Below are 27,883 nucleotides of genomic sequence, written 5' to 3' on the forward strand. Positions count from 1 at the left end.
GCACAACACAAATGCTCGATTATCATAATTCTGACAAAGAATAAACAGAGACCAAGAGCACACACGCAGATGTATGGTGGCCAGCTGGGCCACATAGACCAGTTTATTTAATTCATTTTTTTTTTTTTTTATTAAACACAATAATTGATCCACATTATGATACGATGTACACTTGTCAACTAAGCAGTATATTCTGCTAGTCTTTCAAGGCATTGATAACGGGACTAATAGGTGACAATTTTTCTTCTGATACACACATCATATACAAGCTTAAGTGACGCGTGAGAAACTTTTTTTTTTTTTTTTAATAAGTCATGAATGAGACAGAGCACTACTGTCACATATGAGCCAAAGCGTATGACATGTAAACAGTAAAGTCAAAGGGTGGTTTTCAGTATTATAATTTGGCTTCCTTTTTTTATCGCCTGTTTCCTGCCTAAAACCAAAAGTGGTTATCTAAATTGTGTTAATCTGCAAAAAGAAAAGATGAAAGAGGCCAATTCTGACAACTGAAATGCACCCAATCTTTCTCCATTTTTTTTTTAATGCAAGCACAGGAAAAACACCTGCAGCTGTTTAAAAGTCTCCATTATGAATCAGCTAAAAACTGCTCAACGATAGTTCAAAGGACATACAACAGAAGAGAACAAAGATTCACAAGTATGAGGGACAAAATTCTTGACTCCAGACCCATAATTTCTTAATAGTGATATTTCCCCCTCCCTTACCCATTTTAAGAACATCCTGTAACATTAAATGCTCCCATAACATATGCATCTTCCCTCTCCCAACCCGTGCAACCCTCTCCCTCGCTTTTTTCTCATCAGCCAGTGTTGTTCTGAGTGTGACAGCTTCACCATGTCCATCTCTTTGAAGGATCTGCATGTGTGTGTGTTTATATCTGGAACCATCAAGATGCTCCTGTAGAGAAGCGGGACTACACGTCGGCCCTTTACCAGATATATCCCCCATCGTCCACCTCTCCCACCTCTCCCTCTTCCTCTTCAGCCTCCTCTGCAGCCTCCTCGGCTTCTTTCTCTTCCTCGTCTTCCCATCCCACCCCGCTGCCAAAATCACCTGAATACGCCATTTCATCATCTGTAGAAAGATGGAGAGAAAACAAGAGGGGCAGGGGGGGATGCAGGGAGATTGAATTATCCACTGTGGTCATCTTGTATATTGCAATAAATTCTGTTCAGCATGTCTTCCTCTCAATTTTGATGGAGTCCCTCCATACCATTGAGAAATGCTGAAATCAATTTAAAGACACTGGTTGCAGTAGCAAAAAAAAGGGGTCATGTGTTTGACTTTGTCTGGATTTTAATAGCTATTTCTAAGCCTTGCCAGGGGAACCATTTTTATCAGGTGCAGGTTCAGTCCAAACACTCCTCATTTATCTTGAAAGACTTTTCTCACATTGACAAGCAGCGCTTTGGAATGCAAATGACTCCGGACACATGAATGTGGCACTGGTCCCTGCAGTGAGCTATGTTGTAGTGGGCCTCAGTCCTTTTAACATAAAGGAAGCCTTGTGCAACATGCATGTGGGGGTGCTGTGGAGAAGTGGGCCAATCCACAGCAGAGTTTTTCTCTCGCTACATTCAGCTTTCCGGTTTCTGATTCTATTAATATATTGACAGCTGAAACCTACAGGACTTACCGCAGTCCGGCTTGCCACGAAGCCTAGATCCAGATACCTCTCCTCCGTTTTGGTCAACACACCAGCACTCTCCCCTGTCACACTGCTGCTTCCTGTAGTAGCCGTCTTCATCGCAGCTAGGGATGAACCGACCTGGCATTCACATGCACACACAAAAATAAATAAGAGTCAGGTATGGTAAAGCCCCCTGACCTTACATACGGTATAATCTCTCCAAACCCTGTGACGACAAAATCAGATAAACACATCCTGCATCACGCCTCATCACACATGGCACCCGGCCCAAGTGAGAATGTAATGCATGCAGTATATGTGGCAGCCAATTCCATATTCCATGAATACTGATATGTTCATGGAGCAAGATAGGGAGGAATAAGTATTAAGTCAGCATATTGCAGCACATCGGGGTGGTGTGTGGGCGTGTTGTGGGGGTAGCTGGCTAATCATCATGGAATAAGGAAGGACACAAGATTGGAAAGTTTTCAATTTCTGAAAGGTTGCATGAATATGAAATACAACCCCGTATTCGAAAATAAGAGTGTAGGAAGCCAAGAAAAAGGCCACTGAGGCGAAATTGAACCTTTTCTCAAGCAGAGTAAACTGTCATACTCTTCAGAGATGGATGTATTTGTCATGACGTCAAATATTTCAGAGGCTATTTTCATAATTTTGTAAAAGAAGGAAAAGTGGTGTAACACAAATGAGACAGGGCAAAACAGGACTGTCTGTCCAGTCTTTCAAGGGAACATCTGAGCATCGAGCTGGCAGACTGCCCCCTGCTCGCCGTTCTGTGTCCTTGGAGAGTCCTGACTCAGAGCTCAGTCAGCCAGCCAAAAATATGCAGTGTGGACATGCGTACGTACACACGCGCACACACACACACACACACATTCACATATTCATCCGCTTACACGTACGTGTAAGACACACTGATGGCTGCTTTCCTTTGCCGTCTGTCAGTATCAAGTTCTAATCCACGAGACTGATCAGGGACTAATCCCCGCCTCCTCCTTGTCATCTGCTCCCTGAAACCCCCTCGACGAGAAAGACAGATTCACATGGGCTGAAATGCTCTTCCGAGAAGTCGGATACCTACCAAATTTTCTCTTGCCGCCGTCTAGTACTTGGATCCTCTCGAGTTCAGCCAGGCAGGGTGGCTCTGAAGAGAACAGAAAATCATTTTTACATGAGAAAATAAAGGAATAAAGCACACTCCTATGGACAATCAGACGTGGACCAGACTACTACCCAAAATCTAACAAAAACAACCAAAACTGAATTCTCTTGTAATCAATGTTTTCTCGTGACCTCTTGCAATTTTAAAATCAATTCCCATGTATTTCCTTCCCAAACAAAGAACAGTATCATCTTGGGACCTAGACCTAGTTTCTGCTTGGCTGGTTGGCTGACAGACGCAATCTACGAGAGCTGTGGGAGAACCAGGCTGTCAACAAGCATGTTTTTAGTGCCTTGCAGTGGCCGTTTCGCCCCATAGGGGGAACAGGAGGGTGAGTATGAAGACAAATAGTGACGGACCAGCACACGACACAGAGGGGGATACACCTGAGGGCAGTTGAGTGCCTTCTAGCTTGAATGCATGTGCCGAGGGGAATATGTCAGCACACGGGCTCATGACTGTGTGTATGCACAGCCTACCACACCACACATGCCGCCCCAGAACACTCACTCTCTCTCCAGAAGCAGAGGCACCACTCGGCAGTGGAGACCTTGCCGTCCCTGAAAGAGTCGCAGGAGTTGAAGAAGGGCCGGATGCAGACCTCGTACTTGTCCAGGTTGATGGCAGCCAGCTCAGCCTGGTCCAGGTACAGGTCGCTATTGGTATCCAGCCTGGAAAACATCCAGCCTATGGAGTCTTTACAGCTGGCCACCAGGCTCCTGTCCAGCACTGCAAACAAAAAGACAGACAAACAAAAATCTCTTTTTTTTTTTTTTTTATCGGGAGGGCTGCACAAATGGAGAATGAAACAATGCCAGTGTGCTTAGAAATATCTCCTGCTTCCAATGCAAATCCACCTGATTCCTTATTTTCTTAATTATGTTCAACAAAAAAAATAGTTCCTTCTATGAAAACAATCAAACTCATAGTTAGCAACCTAGTACAAGAATTTTCCACCACAGACTTTACAGCCTGGTTAAGAGTTGGTGCTTGTCAAGCACTAACTTGTGGCCGACTACATCCTGAGGCTTACTTCCTGTTGCTCTGAAGCACAGCTTGCTCCTGTATATGATAGAAATGCTAGCAACCCCCGTAAATATTTTCAAACATATGATATCCAGCAATTCGCTGCAAGATCTATCCAGTGAGAGTAGGAGAACACATGAAGGTGGCAGCAGCACCAGCAGAACCATAATGCTAAATTTGTGAGGATTTCATTCTCCCTGTTCTTTTTGCTTTTCCAACTGCAGTCACTGCATGGATTTATGAATTTACGTATCCAGCATTGTGTACTGCAAAATTGCCAAAGGCAGTGGCACTACAGCTCTTGGCAATTGTGGCACCAGGACATCAACAACCTTTGTCTTCACTGAGATATGAGATTAGGACTTGTTTACACATTTTTATAGTACAGTACTTATAATTAAAGTATTGTATATGTCTCGGCCATACGCGGTCAGGATTCGTTAAGCAGTAGTTCTAACCTGATGTGGTGCTGGCTGCAGTGGTTCTGGCCCCGGGCTTGCTGTTGTTGTTCTGCTTGGCATTGCTCTGCAGTAGCTGGAACCAGTCCCTCAGACGCTCGCCGAGATCAGCCAGATCCTGCCCGGTACAGCTCTCTATGGAGGCCAGAGGGAGAGGAAGACTGTGATATTTGTTGCACCCATTCATGTTGTTATGATGATTGTTGTGCTTATTGTGTGTGAGAGATAAAGAATAAAAAAGAAAAACGGGAAGCACTGTACTGCCCTGATTACCAGTGAATTCTTATTAAATATATTTCGCTCGATTATTTCTTGTAATGGTTGTTGTGTGTTTGATCTTACCATGTTTACTCTCCTTGTTTGTGGGGGCAGCAGTTGGACAAGGACACAGACCTGGACACTTGAGGGTAAGCTCCTTCCCTGTAAGACACGCTTGCTGCTCCAGCTTGCACTGCAATACAAACACACACACACACACACACATTAACACAGACACACACACACAACGGCAACATCGACAAGGGGACACAAAGGTGAAGTAAAATGAGTTATTGCCCAAACACGGATCAAATATTCATGAGGTGACCGACTGTACGCCTTAATTCAAATCTGAGACTTGCTCCTGAATGCACTTTCCAACCTCCCTCTGCATGCACACAAGGTCAAGAATAGTGAATCAAAAGACAAAGCATAAATCCATAAACACATGGGATTCTGTCACCAAAAGCCACCAGCTGGTCCTCCTGAGGCCATATACCATGACTCTTTGTCTCAGTTTTTCCCCGGAGAGTCTCTTCACATCGCTCAGCTCTGAATGTCCAAGGTGTATGTCATTATTTACCCCACAAATGCATATTTTATTATTTTAGCATGTACATACCACAAAGTTAAAGCTGAGAATAAATGTACCAGCACATGGCTGGTGCAATTATTTGTTATATATAGATGTATTGTATGGTATTTCAACCCAAAGATTCTGACAAGTAGCTGTTACAACCCAGATTGGTAATAGGTGTCAAGACTATTTTAGTAATTCTTATTAACACAACATATGTTAATACAACGCAGTACAGTACAGTACATATCTGATACTGAATCCACACATACATAAACATATGTTTCACATCTCTCATGAGGGGGATGTTGTACAGTTCCACCACTCTTAAAACCAGGAGAAGGTATTTTTGCTGTACGTTTAAACTTAAATCCGCCTTGATTGTTTTTCATTTAGAGTTCTTTGCCTCCTGGCGAATGTCTGAATACTCACTCTCCTCTTAGCTCTGTTTTGCGCCCCATCAACCCCTGAGGGAAATGTCTGGTTGTTAAGCTGCTAAATGCCCCAGCAACTAATTGCTAACTTGGTCTGTCCGTAGTTTGGTGCTAGGCAGGTAATTGTACAGGGGTTTTATCGGAGATTTTTTAGTTGAAAACAGCAGCCTGCTCTGTCTGCAGTGGGAGTGACCACAAACAGAACCCAAAAGATCTGAAAGACATTCAAATGCTTCACAGAGCGGAGGTGAACTGTAGAGTCGAGTGATAATTCTCTTTTCATTACTACTAGCGACCCCTTTGACATTACACAGTCAATTTATCAATTATTAAAATAAAAAGATTTGACTAGAGCGAAGACGGGGACATTTGATGGATACCAGCAGGGTTAAACTAATCAAAAATATCACGCAGATAGACTAATGCAATTATTTTCTTTTCTTTTTATAACTATGTTTTTCTGAAAAATCAAAACAAAACAACAACTTTGGGGTGGGAGGGGTCATTTAATGTCTCCCAATTTATCGTCCTAAAGACGACACATGGATGTGTAACAGTAACCTATCCTTTTTAGTATTTTAGCTTATATAATTTTAAGAAACAGATACTGTATATGAGGGGAGTATGTTTGTAAGACTGGGTGATACGCCTGAAATCAATATCACAATATTAATAAAAATATATTTCTGTTATCGATATACACTCAGTTGACAGTTTATTAGGACCATCTAGCTCAAACTAAGGCACTGTATTACAACAGTCCTGCAATAAATCCTCCCTTCATGAAGGTTATAATGTTCAGTTTTTGTTGAAACTGTTTTAGAGAGGTGTTGATGTAACTTTATAGCCATTTTGGAGGCTGCAGCTTGTGGTGCTGTTTAATTGATTTGCATTATACCGACAGGTTTCCCTATTATTTACTTTGGGTAGGACGTAATATAACACCTCTCAGTAGGATTCAACATAATTCAACAGTAACACAAACTACAGCCTCCAAAATGACCATAAAGTTGAATTTTGTAAAATGTACCGTTGAGACACAAAACCACTGAAAGTAGATAAACCGATAATAATGAATTCATTCCCAGCCTTCTGGGTATGTATTTGTTTCAGTGTACCTTTGATGCATAGTTGTGTCCGTCTGACCCACACACAGGCCCAGTGGAGGAGATGGGACAGGGCTGACAGTTTCCATCGGGAGACCTGAGAGCAGGCTGCTTCAGTCTGCAGCAGGACAGAGGTCACACAAACACTTCAGTCTCACTAAGTTCAGCTGAGAGAGCGACTGCTTTGCTAATTCAGAGTACAGACACAGCAGCACCAGCCTGAGCATGAAACAAACAGCACTCATCCACATTGTCTGAATGTATAAGCCTATCATTAAACAGCGGGCACCGCACTGGTGCACAAATAAGCTTTATTATTACCACTGTGGCCGACAGGGAGACACATGCCAGACCAGCACAAGTCACAGAGTGTAAACTCGGTTGTGTTGGCCTCGTGTTACTGTGCATGAACAAGATTTTTTATGATGTGTGTTTTGGGAATTACTCAGTACTTGCCCAGGGGCTATCCCCACTCACCTGTGTTCAAGTTTCTTGCGGTTGACGCACACAGCTCTCTGGTAGCCCTGGGCAATACACACCTTGTGCCGGCTGCACTTAACCTTTTGACAGGGGTCCTTGGTGGTGTCTACATCTGGTGGGAAAAAACAGAAAATGAGATGTATGCTGTATTGTCACTGCTTCACTTCTTACCCTTTTCTCCATCTTCTCTGTCCATCATCCTTCTTTTTGCTCTCAGTGTCAAATCCCAAACCTCTCCCCTCTATTTGCTCAGAATAACCTGAGAGTCAGTCTATAATTAGAGCGGTGCAGAACTGTTGGTCTTGTACTTAACCAAAATGCGTACTGAGGCTTTCTGTGCTTTACTGAGGGCAGAATGAGAATCTTATTTCTGAACATGAAAATCAAAAGACCTTCTAACAAGATGAAGTATATTAGTTTTTTTCTAGTGCAGCTGCACTTGTTTTGAGTTTGTGTAAAATTATCTTTGGCATAATGAAGAACTCGTCTCAAGATAGTGTTATTCCAATCAAGAAAAAGTTGATTTGTGCTGGAAGAAAGTACATTTGTCACACCTCACTGGCAAATTGACATATTTAAATATGATTGTAATATCATGCTTTAGGTCACCTAAAGAAGATGAATATTACTCGCAGTGTAGGCTAAAGCCTGCATGGCTAGCTCACTCTGCCCCATCCATCACACTCTCTCCTAGCAGCTGGTCCGTGTGTCGGCACCCCGAACACACTCATATGTCACAGCTGTCTGTTCCTAGCAGGCCTCCTGGAGGCCGACCTGGATGCCACACTCTATTCTCTTCAACTCCCCAAGCCTTTATTCACCTACACTGCCCATCAGTACAGTAAACCTCAATATGGCTAATTCACGGACTACTATTGCAGGTTTCATGCATATGACAGAGGTGCTTGTAGATCATGCATTCATTCATCCCCTGCTCTTACTGTTTTATGGCACTATTATAATTTAGCATGGAGGCTTAGGATCTCCCCTCTTGTCCTCTCCAGTGGCTGAATACATTAATGCAGCCTACATCACAGGATTATTGAAGCGAACCGACGGATATCTGATTTGAGAAGCAAATCCAAAACAATACACCCCCCTGTCATGGCTGAGCTGGTTGTATAACTGACTGACTGACTGCTTTGCTGTTGGGGAGAAACAGTGAGGCTCAGAGGCATTAATGCCCACATGCAGACTCCTCATCCATTTAGACCGTCAACAGTGGAGCATTATTCTCTGCTCGCCCCGCATCCCAGTTGGCAATGATTGTGTAGAGTATCTCATTGTACAGTATCATGCACATCTCCCAGCTTTTCTCTCTGTCTGTCTCTGCCTTTCTTGCTCTTGCTCTTTCTCAACTCTATCCTCTTCCCTCACTGCCTGCCTTTCTTGTCCACGCAGGCTTGATGTTTCACCGCCCCCCTCGTCTGATTCCCACCAGTGGATCAGCAGAATCAGGGTGCAGCAGCCAATTCAATCCTTAGGACACTTTCTGACACAAAGAACAAGGAGATTAAGGTAGTAATGGGGATACAGCACTCGGTATGGGGGCGAGACTATGTATTTTGCAATCCATCCGATGAAGATTTCACCAGTACTTACATCAAAGAAATTAAAAGAAGCAGAATACAAACATAGAGCAGATAATCCTGCCCTCTAAAAGCAAAACATTTGTAAACTTGTAAATAAATCTGCTGGCACAGAGTTGTGTAGTGAGCACAGAAACATAAGGTGGCTGCCTGAGCCTCATGTTAATTTAACAGGCTTCCACAGATTAAAGCAGTGCCTGCGATGATGACGTTTCCATAGCAACAGGCTCTCCGTGGTCCGTGAATCATTTCTGGGTTGACTGTGATTTGCAGCTCAATCGGGTGTTTCTGAAACCCCTGTTGTGCGGTCATGTCTATCAATCTACCTTTCTTCCTTCTTTTTACATTCCTTTGTCTTCTGCCCCTATCAGATATATCTTCACTGTATCTTGTCATTCTTGCTCTGCCTGCATGTTGATTACTTCCTTCTTCACATCAACTCTCTCTCTATTCAAACCCTGATTCATCCACCTACTTCCATTTTTACTTCTTGGAAGTCTCTCCTTTGGTATTAAACTAATGCCTGCAGCAGTAAACCTCTCTTAATTAGGCTCCCTGTACTTCATTCTAAATTCAATCCAGATTTGCACGAGGTTTATCCCTGCAGATTGGGGATAACTGAAGCAGAGCTCAGGCAACATCCTCATCATCAACCCTCTTATCTTCTGTTTACACACTCAGACTCTAATATCGTCAGTGTTATCTTGTCTTCTATGTAGCAGCGAAGCCAGTCATGTATCTGTTGCCTGCAATTGTTAGTCTTGGCTTGAATCCGCACAGCCACAAAAAAATGACCAGCAAGCCAAGAATAGGAGAGTAAAGGTCTAAACTTAAACCTGCATTAATTTATTTTTTGGCTACTTGCGGGCGATGCAACAAGCTGAAAATGCTACACTGACATATAATCACCGTTTACAGTGAAAACTGCTTATTTACACATTCACCACACAGCATTCATTTGGAGTCATGTTTTTGGCCACTTGGTGAATGTAAATCTAATATTCACTCTCTTTTAGCTCTGCTTTTTGTCTGGCTGCAAAATATCTGGCTCTTTAGCAGCTAAATGCTCCACTATGTTCACCCGCTAGCTGCTACCTTTTTCGGTCTGCAGTGTGATGCTGAGCAGGTAACATTAGCATAGGGTGGGTTGATCAAAAAGCCACAGTAGCTGCCTACTCTACCTGGGCTTTAAAACAAAAACAATGCTAAAGATGCTAAAAAGCTCAGACAAGCCGAGGAAAACTGCACAGTTCAGTGTTAGTTCTCTGTGGTTTTGTCACTATGAGTGAAATATTTCAAATTACACATCGACATTTGATATATTGTTAAAACGAATGGTTCCGCATGTTCGGAAATTCACTTTCCTTGCGAGAGTTCGATGAGGCCAGCAGGCAGCCTGTCACTTTTACACTTGTTTTTTCATAAATTAAGGAAATAAGAAGTAAGATTTTTAAGTGCTGATAGGTGGAATTTTTAAATAGACTCAGTTTAGGTGTTTCCCACTGGTTCCAGCCTTTATGCTAAGCTAAGATAATCAGCTTTAACTTCATATTTAGCATAGACAAATGAGAGCGGTATCGATCATCTCAGTGAACTCTTGGCACAAAATGTGAATAAGTGTATTTCCCAAAATGCTGAAATAGTCATTTAACATAGAAATAGTCATTAGTGCTGTTTTGAAATCTCCTGAAAAGATCCCTGTGACAATAGAATGATTGCGTAAGTAAAAACTAATAGGGAAAAAGCTCAAATTCAAGCTACAATTAGACAAATATATTTATGTAATTAGAGAATGACGAATAGAGGACTTGCAGTTGCAAGATGATATTAGGCATGTTTTAAATACATGGGGGAATGCTAGTCCAGCGGCCCTCTGGAGTTGGAGTAATGTTGAGCCCTTCACAGCCTTGTATGTGGGATTTTGAATTTGAAAGAAGCAGCCTCAGGTGGCCCAAGGAGGGAGAGCGGGAAGGGGTGACACTGGACAAATTTGAGGAGTGTGAAGGTGAGAATGGCAACAGTAGTCCTTGGAGGATTATAGCAGCTGTTTTTGGAGGTTGAGAGTTGTAGCAGTCCAGACACAAGATATTTACAGCGTGTACAAAGAGCTGGGCGGACTCCCTCGTGGGGGAAGAGTCTGCTTTGTTGAATTACTGTGGACTTAAAACATGTTAATAGCGCTGGAAAGGTCTTACAGAGGGCAACATTTTTCCAAAACAAAATAAAAGAACTCCTCCATCGTCTTGTTTGTTCTTTTGAGGTGGGGGGGCACACATCTAGCCTGAGATTTCAACAAGGTGTTTGATGGCAATCTACCACGTGTGTGGGCTGCCCAAGCACCAGTATCTATCAATACCTTGAAGAGGTATTAAACTCTAGACCTTGTTGAGTGTGGACTCAGCGTATTTTCCTATCTCCTTAATGTCTGCCATTGATCAGAAACCATTGATTTGCCAGAAAGTGTCCATTCACCATTCACCTGTACTCTCTGGCTGAGATAAGCTTCTGGCAAGCAGAGATACTCTTGAAAGTGTATGTGTAAAAATACATACACTAGTGTGGTTGTGCATGTGTGAGTGTGCATATACACTTTTTTGTTCTTACAAGTCCAAATTACAACTGTTCTCCTGCTGTGTTTTACTGTCTTAAGAGCGAGGTGATTCAATCAGTTGCTGGATTGATGAATTGATTGTAGAAATCGACTGCAAATTACCATGACCCCTCCCTCGCTCGGCACAGGGCTTGCTGAAGTGGAGTCAGCCACTGCGGTGTCTGAATGCAAATTTCCACCTCGGTCTGTTGTTGGCGTCGACTGTCTGAGTGTTAGGAGTGTTGGAAGTTCAAAAGCTCTGGCTTCCTCTATTTGGCGGTGCGGCGGTCTGGGCTGCCTGGCTGAGAAATGGGGCCTGAAGGCTCACCCCAGCTTGGGAGTAAAGATATCACACTGATTTAGTCATGTCTCAGAGGAAAAAAAATCTTCTCTTTTCGCTCATTCGCTTCATTAGGCCACTCATAAAGGAAGGCAGATCAATGGAGGGAGATAACACACTCGTGTCAAAACGAGAGAAAGGGATGTAGATAGATGAAGGGCTTTATGCTGTGTGAAATGAAAGTACTGAAGTACTATTCATCTGACAACCTGAGGCAAGCATATAAAACTTTGGTAAAGTTTCATAAAAGCTGAGCACACACAGTTCAACTCCTGCATTAAAGAGATGCCACTTGTGAAGTTGATCTATGTCAGTCAGGTTGACTCTGAGCCCAGACAAAAGCTGGTGTATCATTTCAATCCATTGCCGTACAAGAACGTCAGTATTGTTAGATTCCGCGAAACCCAGGTTTATGATCAGTGCAAATTTTATTTATCTGTATCTTGTCTCATAGTTTCAGCGTATCTTGGTTTTGTGCATGTGATTTCTCAGCCTACTGAGCTCCGCTTTGTATTCTTCCTAGCGAACAAACAGCTTCCTCTTTACAGATGATCAGAGCACAAAGACATCCTTTCACTTTTTTTAATTTTCGTTCTATCATACTCTCCCACACTAGTTAACTTGCTTTCTCCCTCCAATCCACAATCTCCTCATCACCAAACTGCCTTAGAACTGGCAGGAATAATGTTGATGTCAGTCACTTTACACTACGTCAGAGCACATTAGCCCTCACCCCTGTCTCACTCACTTCTCATGCTTTTACTTCTAACTCCGGCCTTTCATTAGAAAACCATAATTAGTCCTTCATTAAGCCTTTGGAAATTGGGCTAATTGACTCTGCCATTCAGCTGACTTCATTTATGCTGCAAATCAAGCGACAGTGTTTGGGGACACGACTCTGTGTCATGACTTCATCTTGCAGAGGCTCAATTAAGGCTAAAGTTGAAGGTTTCGAGGGGGAGACCTCAGACAGTGAGCCTTTTCGTATGGCTTCTACTCGAGTGCGGCAGAGAAAGAGAAAATGGAAGAAGCAGAACAAAGTGGTGATGGGTTGAAGTCGAGCCAATGTTTAGCATCTCCTGGGGGAGGCACATCAGATCCACTCAAGCAGATAAAACAGAGCGCTAACATCTCTCAACCTTTTTGCTGAGGAACCACTACAAGTGAGGAGAGCGAGCGGCTGACCCCAGAATACAAACACAGAACACTGCTGTCTGAGACGATGAACCAGCAACGGTCTGGGAAGCATCAGAGTTCAAATACAGGCCACAGATTCTCTCTCCATGCTGCAGTACAGACTAATGACACTCAGTTTCAATAAATCATGTGGCTTTGCTTTCACTGCCTCAGCAATCATCCCATGCAGTTCAACTAAAATTTGCTTCTTGTTTTTTGGCCTATATGTATGGAATTATTTCTGTGCCTCAATCCTGAGCATGTGATGAAACCTTTTGAGCAGACATTTTTGAACGATTTTCTAAAAACACATACATTACTGTTTTCCACAGGGCCCAGGAGGAGTCATGGAGAGAAAAAACAAACAAAACATTAACAAATCAATTTAATAATTAGTGCTCTTGAATGGATAACTCATGCTCTCGATTTAGCATAACTTGTCACCTTCATGCCACTGGCCTTGTCTTTCGTGTACCTTAAGGGAATGTTGGATTATATGTTGTTTGTTTTTCACTTTCAGGAGAAAAAAAGCATCACAGAGGAGGACAATGTCGTTCGAAGACTAATAGTATCTCAAACTTTCTCCAGGAAAAAAGTATTTTTCCAAAAACAGGCTTTTTTATGATCACTGGTACTGGTATATGGTATATTTTGCATAGAGAAATTATTATCAAGCAGAGAGAATAATATAATTCGAGCAAACAAAAATCTGTTTTGTGCTCAATAAATATATTTGCATGTTCATTATAGTTAATAAAGATTAGATTGAGTACAGATTAGTTCTCTGTTGGCTGGAATCAAACTGTTCCATGCATGATAATAATTTCTTTTTAAAAAAATAATTAATTTGCTTGCGAACAAAAAAATGTTTTCTGTGCTTGAAATGTCTCATCACATCCTCAGGATTGAGGCACAAATATAATCCCATATATATATATATATCTATATATATATAGATATAGATATATATGAACCTTTATTAAACTAGCAAAAGCCATCAAAACATTTCTGTTAAATGGCATTCAGGGACTTAACTAAACAGACATTGAGAAAGAGATGAGATGGTGTGACACTTACTGTCATTAGAAGCTTGATTTTCATCCCAGGTACGCACATAATCATCCTGCAGAAACATGAGGAAAACAATCATTTATTAGCAACTACAGGGAATGAGGAGCCGGGTAATTTATACTGCAGGCCTGAGCGCACAGTGTTGTTGGTACCATAATGCATTAACACTCTGTCATCTCCATAGAGGAGAAGGGAAGTAGTTTACATTATCATTTCACACTGACTATAATGTGTACATTAGTTTTGCAGCATGATAATTAGCTAAGTGAGTGACACCAGAGACAGACGGGTATTTACACACATCTGTGTGGAAATGAGCCCAACAAATCTGCACCGAATGCCTGTGTGTGAAGCATACGAAAATTGGGGGTGAGCTGCCTTTTAAGTGCTCTGCCTTTTTCTCCCCACTTAATTAGTACATTAATCGTTCTAATTAAAATGGAAAACTTGAAGGAGATGTGGTAACAAAGAAAGAGAGAGAAGATGGATGGAAAAGTAGAGATAAGGACACACAAAAAGAGAAGGAAATGAGTCGTGAATGTAAAAGACATTGTGCAAAGGCAGCTGGAGGAGCATTGTAGAAAAAACCGAGAGAACTGACCTCTACCTCCTGGTGAAATGACAGCAAAAGGAGAGAAAAGAGCCAATATTAGTGAGGAGGAAAAGTGTAAACTTAAATGCAGGGTATTAAGCTGCATTCAATCAGGCCACAAGAAAGACTTTTAATGTTCATTTTAAACGTTAGTATTTTTCTTTAGAACCTTAAATATTCATGTCTAATTAAGCAACAATTACATTAGAGGTCAGAAAAACTTCCTTATGTCAAATCATATGCTTCTTCGACATCGGATGTCATGTAACCAGATTTGATTGACAGCAGCCTGGAAACATAAGAAAACAACCCTACAACTGTCATCACATTTTATTCAAATGTTAAAAAATTTGATTGGTGCATGGAAATACATGAAATCAATTTAAGCCAGTGAGAAAAGCAAGGACACAAATAAATCAGATAAAACATAAGCCAAACTGTTTAAGCTTTATCAGATATTTGCATATTCTTATTGGATCCCATCACTCATAGTAAGGAGCTGATTAAGAATATATGTTATCAGGGCCTTTAATACCAATTAAATATAGAAAAAGTTTAGAAAAATCATACACTGACAGTATTGACCTTTCTGATTAATTTTCTGTCTTAATGAACCCCAAAATTCATAATGGTATAAGCGCATTATATCAGAAACATCTCTGATTGTATTTTCTTCAGATATAAGGGGATCCCACAGGATCAAGTACAGATTCAAAGCTTTTTGAGCATATTGCTGTGTCTGAAATAATAAACGTGAGTCATTCGAAGATACTTACACCCCCCCCCTCTAGCGATGAGTTACTCATCACCGTAAACATTTACTATACTGGAAGCGCGTGCCAAACAGCTCCCCGGGAGACGATAAATCCTGACACAACACGTGAGATAAGCAGCCCTCGTGAAAGCTGGGACCCTCTTCTTTGACTCTCACAGTTTTATTTCACAGGGGTAAATATTTTCATCAATGGCAAGGACTCCACGTCAACGTCGAAATCAACCAAACTGCACCACTGCTGCTCTGCTCATCCTTCGCTTGTTGTAGTGCCAAGCTCATTTCCCCTCCTCAGTTACAGTAAAATCACTTCCAGTAAACTGCCGTGTGTCTGGATTATAACTCAAGACTCCAGTTGAGCTTCATGAATGATTGTCAGTTTTGCATTTTAACCTTGTTGGGCCTGATGGAGTCACACATTCGCAGGGTAAGACATCAAAGAGTTTACAACCTAGCCATTAATCTAACGCCCCCCCATGTCTCCTTTATTGATACTTCAGCTCCTGCATTATTTAGCAGCCTCTCTGTATTTGTGTTTCTGCCAGGACTGATGAGGAAAGTGTCCTGCTGTGCTGACAGTACTGGAAATCAATGATTTCATAAAAGAAAGGCTGCAGAAAATGTATTTGAGGAAAATAAATTCTCCAGAGTGTACAATGAAATTGAGCATGAAAAGCTGAGCACGACGACAAGTTTGCCATGCAGCAGAAAAGTTACACGACTCGAAAATATGACAAAATTCTGACAAAAGGGCTGCTGATTTTTACACAGAAGTGATAAGAGGAAGCAGGATGAGAGTTGAAAACACTCAGCTGTATCCGGGAGCTCTGTGATTTACCTGATAACATCAGATCAGATCTCCTTTTGTTAAACAGAGCGGTAAGGCTTACCTTCTGCATCAAACAAGGCAGAGTAATCACCCTGCTGCTGAGCTCCACAGTACTGATTGACAAATCACAATCCCTCATATCTGTGGGGTGAGGGTGATGACCCGATGAGCCTCTGTAAAATTGGACTCAACTCCAGGGGAACTGAACAGTGTCACGGAGAACTCTAAAACACTATGTGAAAGACAGACATTGTACTTGTTGGGCGGATTGAAAAAGAGGAACAAACAGGAAACTTGTTGAAATGAATGCGCGGGTGTTTATGTGACTATTTGACAGGTCGTGTGTGAGACTGACAGGTTTTTCTGGGTAAATGTCAGCTGTCAGATGCACTCTGTGTTCACTGTGGTTATCCTGAGGGGTTTGTTCATGGTGACAGTGGAGGGGGGCATCACTGCCTCATCAGTAACACAGTGATAACACTCTCATGTGGAGACCTGTGCAGGCTCATACTTGACCTTTTCTCAAAATTACTGTTAATGTCTGTATCTGCCCTCAGTAGATACGTCAACTCATGCATAACAGCTCAGAGCTAAGGTGTACGCGCCAGATTCTGGATCAAAAAAGGCACCAAAGGTCATAAAATTCACGCAATAACCAATTTCAGCCCCCTATGAGTGAGGTGAAAAAGCCTCAGAGCTGCTGCAAAGTAAATACAAGCATCAAGGGAGATCCCAGTCTGTAAATGTAAGCCGGTTCCAACCTATTGATGCAGAAAAGTAATTTCGGTGTGCCTGTTCCTTGATGAGAAACCAAGCAGTCATTCAGGTTTGATCAAAGGAAGGCTGTTGAGCGTGTAGTTTCTTTCAGAAATAAATCTCCACTCGCTTTTTAATGTATATCCTATAAAAATGTCAACGAGTCCTCCAATTTAAATGGCAAAATACGTTGTTGGTCCATGTCCTCCAGAATGACACATTTACGCATTTTTCTATTCTGCATGACATCGGGGTTTCAAAAATAAAAATAGGTTTCTTTATCTTACACTTAGCAGGTTAAGGTTTGGTTAGATTCAGACACAAAAAACACTTGGCTACGTTTAGAGAAAGATCATGGTTTTGGGTAAAATAACTACTTGGTTAGGAAACATTGTGGTCTAGTTTAAAACGACCTCTTCCTTAAGGTTGGGGCACCTTTGTTGTCCCAACAAACCAACGTTGACTGTCAGTAGTAAAAAGGAAACTAATGGTGATCTCCTGTGCTAAACTGCAAACGTTTTTTTGACCCATCCATCCACCCCAACCCTCTCCCTGGACAGACTTTGTGGCTCCGTAACAACGCCACACTGCTCCCTCCTTTGTTCTCAACGGACAAGGGTGATGATCACTACGGCCTCTCAAGGGCTTTGTCACTCGAGAGTAAACATATGTAGTTTTTCTGGTACTTGCTGAAGTGACTCATGCTGAAGTTTGAGGGTTCGATCACAAAATCGCCTGCTTTGCACAATGAGGCCGAGCGCCACTCTGCACTGACGCTCCGGCTCACCCGTAATCTCCCTCCAGACTTCCACTGAGGACTGGGCTGCATGCCCACCACTTCTGGTGCTCAAGTCCCCTTTTTCATTCTCTTCTCAGTCAACTCTGTCGACACCGATAGGTCCTTGAACAAATACAAGAACCACTTCAAAGACGAGAGTGATTAGGGCAAGAGGCTGACCATATACAATGACCATTTCTCTCAGAGATGGAAAGCATCAATTAACTGATCAGTATGCATCGAAACATCCTCCTTATTGCTGGCCCAAAATGAATGACCGAGAATTTTCTAGTTTAAAACTGGTATGTACTGCCTCCAGGAAATCGCTGTAGGCCTGCACTCTGAGTCTGACCCTGAAAAAACTTTTGGCCTTCTCCCACCTACTCGCCTTTTATATCAAAGCATTACAACCTTAAATAGTGTTAAAAACTCACTTGAGTACTGTGTGATAAAGTTTAGCTTGCTTTAAGCAGTGCAGGTAGTGACTGACTGACCTCGGGGTTTACTGTAGCTTACTGCAGTTGTGTGTGCTCACTGCCGATCAGCATTAAAAACCTGAAAAAAACCTTTATACTCTACTCGACTGCTGCTGATACCAGCTCTCCATCTTTAACCCATATGCTGAAGAACGCTGATACTGGAAAACTCGAAATACTCGAAATACTTGATACATTAGAGGTCTGCACCCGGTGTATACCGAGGGAAACAAAACGCCCACTCAAACCTCCTGGCATCAATCCTAATTTCATTTTAAAATACTGAAAAAAGAGACTTGTAGTCAGTTCAGTATTCAAAAAGCGCAATCTTCCTTTTTTTTTTTTGAAGCAGTGTATCTTTACAAGACATATTGATGCACTGATGTTTTATTTTACATCAATGATAATCTTGTCAAAGCACACTACTGAAATAAACTCTGCTAGATACTGTTGCAGCAGAAAATATAACCCCAAATCTGATGAAATGAAGCTGAAAAATAAAAAATGACATTGCCCTGAGGTTTTCTTCAGCAGCGATGCTGCATACAGCATCATATCACTTCCTCCCACCTAGAGAATCACATAAAGACTCTGTTGCTGTTCACAGCCTCTCAGCTTTGGTTTACAGATTACATGAGACATGCTTGAGATGAAACAAAACCCCCTCAACAATATTCTCATCCCGTACGTTCTCCTCTTATCTTCCTGCACATTAGGCTTCAGGGCATAAGAACCAAGCCTGCTGATTCCTGTATTTCTGCAAGCACACAGGGCTCTGAGCTGATGCTTAAGGATTGCAGAGAGCAGGCGGAGCATCAAATGCTGGAAGTCTTGTCTGCTTCCCGTACAGGACGGAGTCAAGTGCAAGGCTTATGTAAGGGAGCTAGGAGGACTGGGTGAATAAAAGGTGAAGTGGGGGTTAGTACTTTTGGGAAGCAGATCGATTAAAAAAATAAGTTCCCCACTAACAGTTGCACAATAAATCAGAGGTGTCAGAAAATGGCATGAAGAAAATAAGACAAACGTATTTCTACAAACAACGTTATGCTTATTTTTCTGTTTCCCTTTCCTCTAATCTGTGCTTTTTTTCCCCAGGTGAAGCACTAGATAATTTTACCTCTTAAGGCCTCTAAAAAATATTCAAATAAAATTTAAAGATTTGGGGGCATTTTTATGATCCTTCAGTGTTTCCTCTCTCCGTTCTCAGGGTATTGAATATGCTTCGCCAAGAAGACAGACACAGAGAAAAAAGAGACCGGTGCTACATTAGACTCACTATTCTCTGTTGGTTTACACGTAGACTTTGATTTGATTTGAGAATTATTACTCTGATAGAATTCTGCATTGAATTATCCTCAGTTTTTGTGATATACTCTATTTGCACACCACTGATGTATTTTGACTCTGGGGACTATAGTTCTGAACTGCATGTTCTATGACTAGCTGCACGTAAAAACACAGGATGTGCTCATTTTTATGTCATTATATGCTTTGAGATTTGTCCTGGTGAAGGTCTAGTGACTGCAAGGTTGGCTTCATTATTACAGTGTTCCTTTTTCTAATAATCCCTCTGTTCAAACAGAGTGAACAGAAAAACTGGTTTTAAATATGCTCCCAGAAATGGAATGAATTACAAAAAGTTTAGAAATTAAATCTCATTTTTTCCGATGTACCAGGTTTCATTAAAAAAACCAATTACAGCCTGTTGAAAGTCTAATTTATAATTAATAATTTACACATTTCTTATACTTCAGTTTGCAGAGAGATTTCCATTTCTATGTTAAAACATACTTTGACAGATGAATAGACGTACTGTCTCCATTGCACTTCTCCTTACTGCTTCATACATGAGTAATCTCTTTAACTCTGAAGGCGGTGGACAAAAGGCATTCATTTACAACTGCACTGATGGCAAGACACTTACTGTGAACTATAGATATCGTGCATTATATATAATAATTCCCTGCCTCGTTCAAGAAAGGCTCTCTTCACACTCAAGTAGAGATGAGTGACATCTGAAATACTGTGACAGGAAAGGCTGGATAAAAGATCAAATACAAAGCCTGGTTGAAAATTGTACTCAAGTATGTTAACCGTGAATTGTTTTTGTTTTTTTCACTATATACATATTAAAAGTGCAGGACAAAAAATTGACTTTTTTGGCAGAAATGTTGAGGCAGTGTTGAGTTCATAAACGTTCTCACTTTGCAATACGCACGGCATACACACACACGCACAGCATACACACACAGACACACGCACACAAAAAATAACAGCTATAAAAATCACACTTAGTCCACAAAGTCTCTGTGCACTCATGCCAGCCCTGTACTCACTATCTATAAATAAAATCAGCCCTTGTGCCTCTCAAGGCCCTGGAGGGAATAAGAAACCAGTCTGCAACTCACTTGAGAACAAACAGCGAGAACCTTCACACTACACTGAAAACACCCAGCGCAACTAAAAAACAGACTTGTACGACAATGGAAAATCAATGAAGTTTCCTTGCTAGGGGTTACGGGACGGATAGGAATCAGCCAATGATTTACGACAGGGGACTCTGGAACAGTGTTGTCGAATAAGAGAGTCACAACCAGATAAGCAGCAACAATGGACTGGAAACCTGGCTGGTTTTGTGGAATCGGTCGACTGGTTGTCATTTCTGGTGCCTAACAGGTCCAGTCACTTGGCTTACCCATATCGATTGCTGCTAAAATTACGTAAAAATAGATTCACGTGGTCACTGTGTTCCTTTTTGTATTATTTGACACTGTATGACATTGTACGCCCCCTTAGCCTTCTGTTGCTATACATGTCAGGCTTTCCATTCTGGCAGTGGTTGTGCTAGTCATAGTCATTTCTTTCTCTTTATTTATTTATTTATTTGTTTTGTTTTCCAGAAAACAATGAAGCATAAAATCCCTGTGACCTTGGAAGGAACGCCGGATTAGGCTACTACTGCAGGCCCGTGTAGTAAACTAGTTAGCTTGACTTGCAGCTTTACGAACGGACAAACACACTGCTTAATCCATTCCTTGAACTTTTGCTATTGTAGTTTTGGTTTTGGAGAGGGAAAAAGGAAACCAGCGACCCCAACTCTTTTTTTTTTTTAATGTAGTATCTCTCTTACTAGAGCCCTATACTCACTGCTTCAACATGTGTACAGATCTGAAGCTTGACAGACCTGCCATGCCTTGTTACAGTTGCTAAGCTATGAATGGACAATAAGTTAAATCCTTCTGGTCATGTTATATCTTGAGTCTGACCATCAGATCTTCTCAGCTACCGGCTCCTTTCAAAACAAGCTTCTCAACTCCATACATTTTGGGTTTTTATGTGTGCGTAGATCTGTATGCGTGTGTATGTTCTTTTGAGTTTGATTACTGTGAACATTTTCTCAGTAACCCCTCTCTCAGCTGCTCTTAGGTGCAAAAACACCCGGATTTGCTCTGTTATTTTCAACCACTTCTAAAAATTTCCAGTCAAATTATCTTGATCTCACACGGATGGTGACTCAGTCTGGTTAAAACCCAAAAGCAATAACACTGGGGTGGTATTTACTGTAGGGACCAATGACTATATGGGGACAGCCGCAGCCACTTACTGAGTTACTGTTAGTTTTTAAAAGGGAAAAAAAGGTTTGATTCAGTGAACCTGTCTTGCAGAATCTCAAAAGCCATATACATGTGAATTTAAGGGGTGAGGTGCATGTTCAAAAGAGAGTTCATTATGAAACAAATACAACACTTAAGCCTCAAACTCTCCTCTTTCACATCTGAATTCGTATGAACTAACATCATGATGCACAACTCTTCAAAGAAAAATTATCTTGGGGTTTTTGAAATTGCTAATATATGGGCTATTTACTGTTTTGTAACTACAGCAGGACATTGGAAGTATCCCATTAAGAGCTCATTACAGGCAAGTTCCTGAATCTTAGGTGTTTTTTTGCAGCGAGCAACCTATTTGGCATACCGACTCCCAGGTGCAGAATCAGGTCACTCGAAGATGCCAAGCATGTGAAATGCTTGCAGGGGTTTCTGGCATCTGTAAGGAGGAATGTTGAACAAAAGGATGCCTTAAAGACCAGAGTCTTTGTCTGCAGATGTTAGTCAAACCTGTGTGTAGAGTTTTGTGCGAAGATACATTTATTCAATATTATACACAATTGCATCTGCTAGGAAAATTGATATTTATCACCTCTCTTTACTACTTATCAAATCCTCTCCCTGTCTCTCTGCAGCACCTGTGCCCTTCAGCTATTGTACTGCAGTGGGAAGCAGCTGTGGCCGTGCAAGCAGGGCATGATGAAAGGCTGTTTCTGTTTTTTCTTCTACTCAATTACAGCCCACCTAAGCCTCTGGTAGCCAGCCAAGACACCCCACAGCGCACCAGTAATGCGTCCAAATCCTGAACAACCCGACCACCTCTCTCAGAACTGTCGGAGGTGATCGAGATCCACTCCATCTGCATTGCCAACGGACTTCTGGACATTTGCAGCCTCACAGAGGATCTGGAGTGTGATAAGGAACAACTCATGACAGAACAAAGCATGATTAGATAGACTAATGGATTTCTGATTAGCTGGTATCATCATTCATAGCATTATTGCATCAGTAGCAGTCTATTCTAATATCAGAGAGCACAGGGCAGTCGAGCGGCTGTGCAATAGGAAAGCCAAACGGAGCGCTCGGCTAGTGATGATAATTTACTGTCTGGATAGTCTTTAATGGAGTATTTGGCTCCAGTGTTACAGTTGCCATTATCCACAATTATGCTTCGTATTCTATGGTGAAATGATAAAAAGGAGCAATGACAGGTGCACCCAATCATAAAGCGTTAAAATTCTGCTGGACTCTAGCCAGATTAAGAGATCGCCAGGCTAAAATCAGGCAGACCAGTATAGGTAGCTAAGGCAGACTTCCCCTCAAACGTTCTCTACAGATTACCAGTGTGGGGCAGAAGACCATAACACATCACATCATAATAATGATTGCCAGAACCTGCAGCAAGTGCTTTCACCATTCTGCATATTTAATCCGCTGGCACCGACAAGGGACGTGATGTTTTTGTGCTGGCACCGAGTGTTTTCTCTTCATTAAAAATGAAGCGACTGGATAACAGGTGCAGGCAGAATTTGGTTCTTCGTGGTCGAGAGCTGCCTGACTGTAGAGGCATGTGTTTTTAAGATAAGGATTTACCAGTCACGGACAGCGCGGGGTAGGACAGGGGAAAGCAGAAAAAAATGAGAGACATATTAAACAAAAATCTCATAATAAACCCTGACCCCTTTCTGCGATGGATGCTGATAATAAACATCCTCCTTCTGGGTGAACTTGAACTGCTATGCCCTAATCATCATCTGTTTTAAGGCACATATCTCAGTTTGTCTTAAATCAACAGGAGTAAAAGATCAGACCAATATCATGGCTTGGCGATTTCATGGACAGAGTCATCTTAAAAGGGAAGTTGACCAAAAAAATTGAATTTACTCTCGATTTGCCTTTATTAGACACACCAGATTGGATCTGCTATGGATAAAATGCTGTAGTGTAATGCCGCCCCAGCCATTTAATTTCATACTGAAACACAGACAGACTTGCCTACTGAGATGATCCCAATTGACATCTAATCCCTATAACTGAGTCTGAATTTCCGTGTGCTGAACAAATTTTATTCAGTGTCTGCTCTTAGAAATGGTGCTTAAAAATGATAATGACTTCATGTGATGAACAACAGGATGCATTTTTATGATCATAGTGAAGTTTCATTATTAGTCAGAACTTTCCGGTTTAAATGTGAACTCAACGTGACTAATTTCTAAGAATTGAGCAAGGATGTCAGTCTCTGGGTTAAAATAACAAATCTGCATTCAGTTACCATGACCGCCTTACCTCTTCCCCAGTTTTTCACTTGTACTTAATTATTTATTTATTTATTTTTCCTGGATTTGGTGCATTAGTGGAATGAAATGTTGAGTGCACCTGTCAGATTAAAGGATTGAAGGTATCCCATTCTATTATTTGTTGACTGTAACTATTAAATCTAATCGCCTTGTCTTCGTGCGAAATAGATTGAATTGAAGTGTGGGAGTTATTTTTATTGGAGGTGAAAGCATTTTGTAAGAGAATGAATATGAAATATTTACATTGTGCGTTCTGCAGCCTATGCATTTTTGTGTGTTTATGTGTGCAAGGGTTTGTGTTCATCTCTGTGTGTGTTTGTGCGGAGGGGCGACTGAAAGCGCTCGTCTTTCATGTTGCTCAGCTTTGATTATTGCTTTCCACTGTTGGATTAATATTCAACATTCAGCTCTCAGAGGACTGTGCGAGGCAACATCAATTTGTGTAATCTGAATACCTATGAGTGTGTCACTGGCAAACCTCTACACATCAACCAAATAATTCCCAGAGACTGAATTTACTCTTTTTCTAGATCAGATTTTTTTTTTTTTTTTTAGCTCAAAGATAAACATGAAGCAACGCCAATTAAATGTTCAGTATCTTCAATATTCAGCAGCTCTCATTAAGAGTCATCAAGAAAATACTAGCTGGTGCACTAATGCTGTTTCAGTTGATGAAGTTTACAGTCTTAATGATATTAAAAGAATCATAATAAAGGATTTTTCCACCTATTCCTCCACCCAGAGGCAGGACCCATGAGGGGATAGAGTCATCAAACTCCCAGTGATACAGGCTCCATTTCAACACTGTAAGACACCGACTGCTGTTGCTACGGCAGCAAGCTGAAATCAAAGCTGTTTCTATTGGTGGTTCCCCCGGGAGGTTCAGTGGTTCGCATCTCTGATGTTTCTCCTGTCATCATCATCATCACCAGAGACACCAGAACTCCTACCTTTTAACGCAAACGCACCAACACACACACACACACACACACACACACACACACACACACACACACACACACACACACACACACACACGCAAACAGCCCTAACAAAATCTCGCTTATGCGCCTGCAGAAGTATAGACACAATCACACAAATGCACATGCACACATTCACACATTTAGAAAATTACTCCGGGGAATAATGATCATGAAAGAGATACAGTGAGTAACTGTAGGGGTTGTTTGTGTCAAACAGCGGCTTTGATGTTAAATGGAGGAAAAAAGGGAAAGCAGAGCAACCGACGTCTTCATAGTGGATGGAAAACCCTTAAGCGTTGTAGAGAGGATGATCCCACTTTCCCTGAGCCATTTATATCTTGGGATGCGCTACATATTCCAGGTGTGTGTTTGTGTTTTCATTCAATCTTGGAAGGAGGGTTTTTTGCTGTTGTTGTTGTTTTGTTTTTTTGTTTTTTTGCACAGTCAACCACGACGTCCTGAATTAAGAGTGAAGCTGCTGCTCTAACTAACATTTTGGATCAAAGCTGTGTAAATATAGAGCATCATTCAGTGAGTTATAATCCCACAATAATACTGACTAAATCTATCCATGGCCACAATTTCATTAGTTCCCTAGCTACAGTTCCAGAGGACATTCTCTTTAAGTAATCACAGTCAAACTAATCCGTCCCCAGGAGGGGCGGCTGCCAATTTTCACAAACATTCACCTTTTCCTTCAGGGACGCCCATGACACGCAATTTAAGGAGGTGTACGAATTTGGATCAAAACAGCCTCTTGGTTTGGTTATTATTTCGAAAGGCTCACTTTCTCCTCCTGAGAAGATATGGCATCATTTCTCATATAGACGCTCAAGCCAGCTGCTTACATTACGAATCCAAAAATGGTACCTGTCACGTGCCGAAACAACCACCCACTCAATTAAAACTCAATTAACAGGAGACACTTGGAACATAATCCAACGGCACTACCGTCCAAATCCGGTTGGGATCATTAGTAATCATTTGACAGAGCTGGAGGGAAAACCACGTCTATACCTTCACAGACACAGCAATATATCATCGAGCGTAGCCTGCAGGCTTTGATCAATCCCTGCAACCCAGTTCAGTCTATTCAGTAGGTGAATGTCCACATCAATCAATTACCGCCCCTCTGCTATAAATGCTTAATTCTCTTGTTTGTGAAATCTCCTGGGACACGTCTGGACAGACATCTGAGGAAAACCCATATTAGGGGCGGCGTGATGGGAGCAGGTCTGCACTGCACCTGCTGTACAGGTGGGACTGAGACATTAATTGCCTGTAATTAACCAAGAGCCCCCACACTAAAAGTGGGAAGAGTGCTAGCCTACATACAGATTGTGTTTTCCAACTGTGGTTTTATCCAGACCCAGCTAGTTTCCACTCGTGGAAGCTACGTTGAAAAAGCACTTTGGACACCCTGAATTTTGGGGAGGAAGTTAGAAAAGTAAAACGTCCGGGCAGTGTTTGGCATGAGGTTGGCCCGTTTCCTTTGACACCCCCCCCCCCCCCAAAACTATACATTTCACTCATAATATGCAACATATTTTGAGTAATTCTTTCGAAAACATAAAAACAAAATCAGGCTTAACATGTTCATGGAGATGACGCTTCTTTGAAATAAAAAAAAAAGACTGTCAATACTGTAAAACAATCCATCTGATTACATTCTCTATGCCCTAAATATATATTTTGGTCAGAGCAAAATGCTCCTTACATTTTTGAACATTTTCTTGTTTTTTGTAACATTTCGTTTAAAGAGTTTCCACCGGTGCGGGCTACGTTTCAACAGCAGCACCAAGTTTCTGGGCATTATCGGGGCCAAGAGAGTGTGTGATAACTATTTGCGCCGTCTCCAAACGGCCTTGTGCGTGTTTCCCCGTCGGCGCATCTTAAGCAGGCTACCGCATTACCGCGCATCTCCCGGTCGGCGCGGCGGACTTACGTCTCTGAAGCGATTCCAGTGCTTGATCTTGCGGCTGTACTGTGAAATGGTGGACAGCCACTGCTCGTCTTCCATGAAATTCCCCGTTTTCTCCGCCTCTTTGGCGCCCTTCACGTCGGCCTGGAGGCTAGAGCCGGCGAGCATCGCCAGCGGGACGAGAAGGCACACGATATCCGTAATTTCCACCATGGCAGCGGAGAAAAAAACACCTCGCACGCAGGAGCAGGAGGATGCTGAGACTGGACTGAAACTACCAACGGATTAGCCTATAGGATGCTCCTTCTGCTGCTGGGGGGGGGGGGGGGTGAGAGAGAGAGAGAGAGAGAGAGAGAAGCCTATTTTGATGATAGTATTCCGTTCCTGGGGCTGTGTTTGGTGGCTATGTTTACATGACTACACCACAGATGTATTTGAACTTTCACGTTAAAGGTGCTGCACCTTCAAATGTCAGGTGACAGCCTGCACCCCCTCCACTCATGGCTAGCTCGGCTGGGACAGTCTGACATAGGGCCGCAACTAAGGACTATATTCTTTAAGGATTATTTGATTAATCATTTATTCTATAAATATCTATCACATCAATATATATGCTAGAAAATTGCAGTGGTGGAAGTACTCGGATCTTTTACTTGAGTAAAAAATAGCTACCAATACCACAATGGGGAAATGCTCTGTTACAAGTAAAAGTCATGCATTGAAAATTTTATAGAATCAAAATGTAATTCAAGTACCAAAAGTAAAAGAACTCACTATACAAAGTAGCCCCTTTCAGAACAACTATATATTATAGTATTGGATTATAATTATTGATGCATTAATGTATTTATCACTTTACTGTTGAGGTTGGTAATTGTCTATGATAATAAATCATAGTTTGTTTGTCAATTATATTTTGTATTAGCAGG

At 41.7% G+C, this 27,883-nt stretch overlaps 1 protein-coding gene across 2 annotated transcripts; it reads right to left on the reverse strand.

Moving 5' to 3' along the window:
- Positions 1–144: 144 nt before the first annotated feature.
- On the reverse strand, positions 145–27,206 carry spock2 (SPARC (osteonectin), cwcv and kazal like domains proteoglycan 2). 2 transcript variants are annotated; one of them, XM_040138577.1, is made up of 11 exons: positions 26,979–27,206; positions 14,544–14,552; positions 13,949–13,994; positions 7,174–7,288; positions 6,709–6,814; positions 4,664–4,772; positions 4,322–4,456; positions 3,348–3,566; positions 2,757–2,819; positions 1,661–1,792; positions 145–1,098 (listed from the first exon to the last, which is right to left on the reverse strand). In XM_040138577.1, exons 1-11 carry the CDS (start codon positions 27,165–27,167, stop codon positions 953–955), a joined length of 1,269 nt encoding a protein of 422 aa, XP_039994511.1. In that variant the 5' UTR covers positions 27,168–27,206; the 3' UTR covers positions 145–952. The 2 variants fall into 2 exon arrangements, with proteins under 2 accessions (XP_039994511.1, XP_039994512.1); XM_040138578.1 differs by lacking the exon at positions 14,544–14,552.
- Between the last annotated feature and the right edge of the window lie 677 nt (positions 27,207–27,883).

The sequence above is a fragment of the Xiphias gladius genome, chromosome 11, assembly GCF_016859285.1.
Source record: "Xiphias gladius isolate SHS-SW01 ecotype Sanya breed wild chromosome 11, ASM1685928v1, whole genome shotgun sequence".
In the NCBI taxonomy this organism is placed as follows: Eukaryota; Metazoa; Chordata; class Actinopteri; order Istiophoriformes; family Xiphiidae; genus Xiphias; species Xiphias gladius.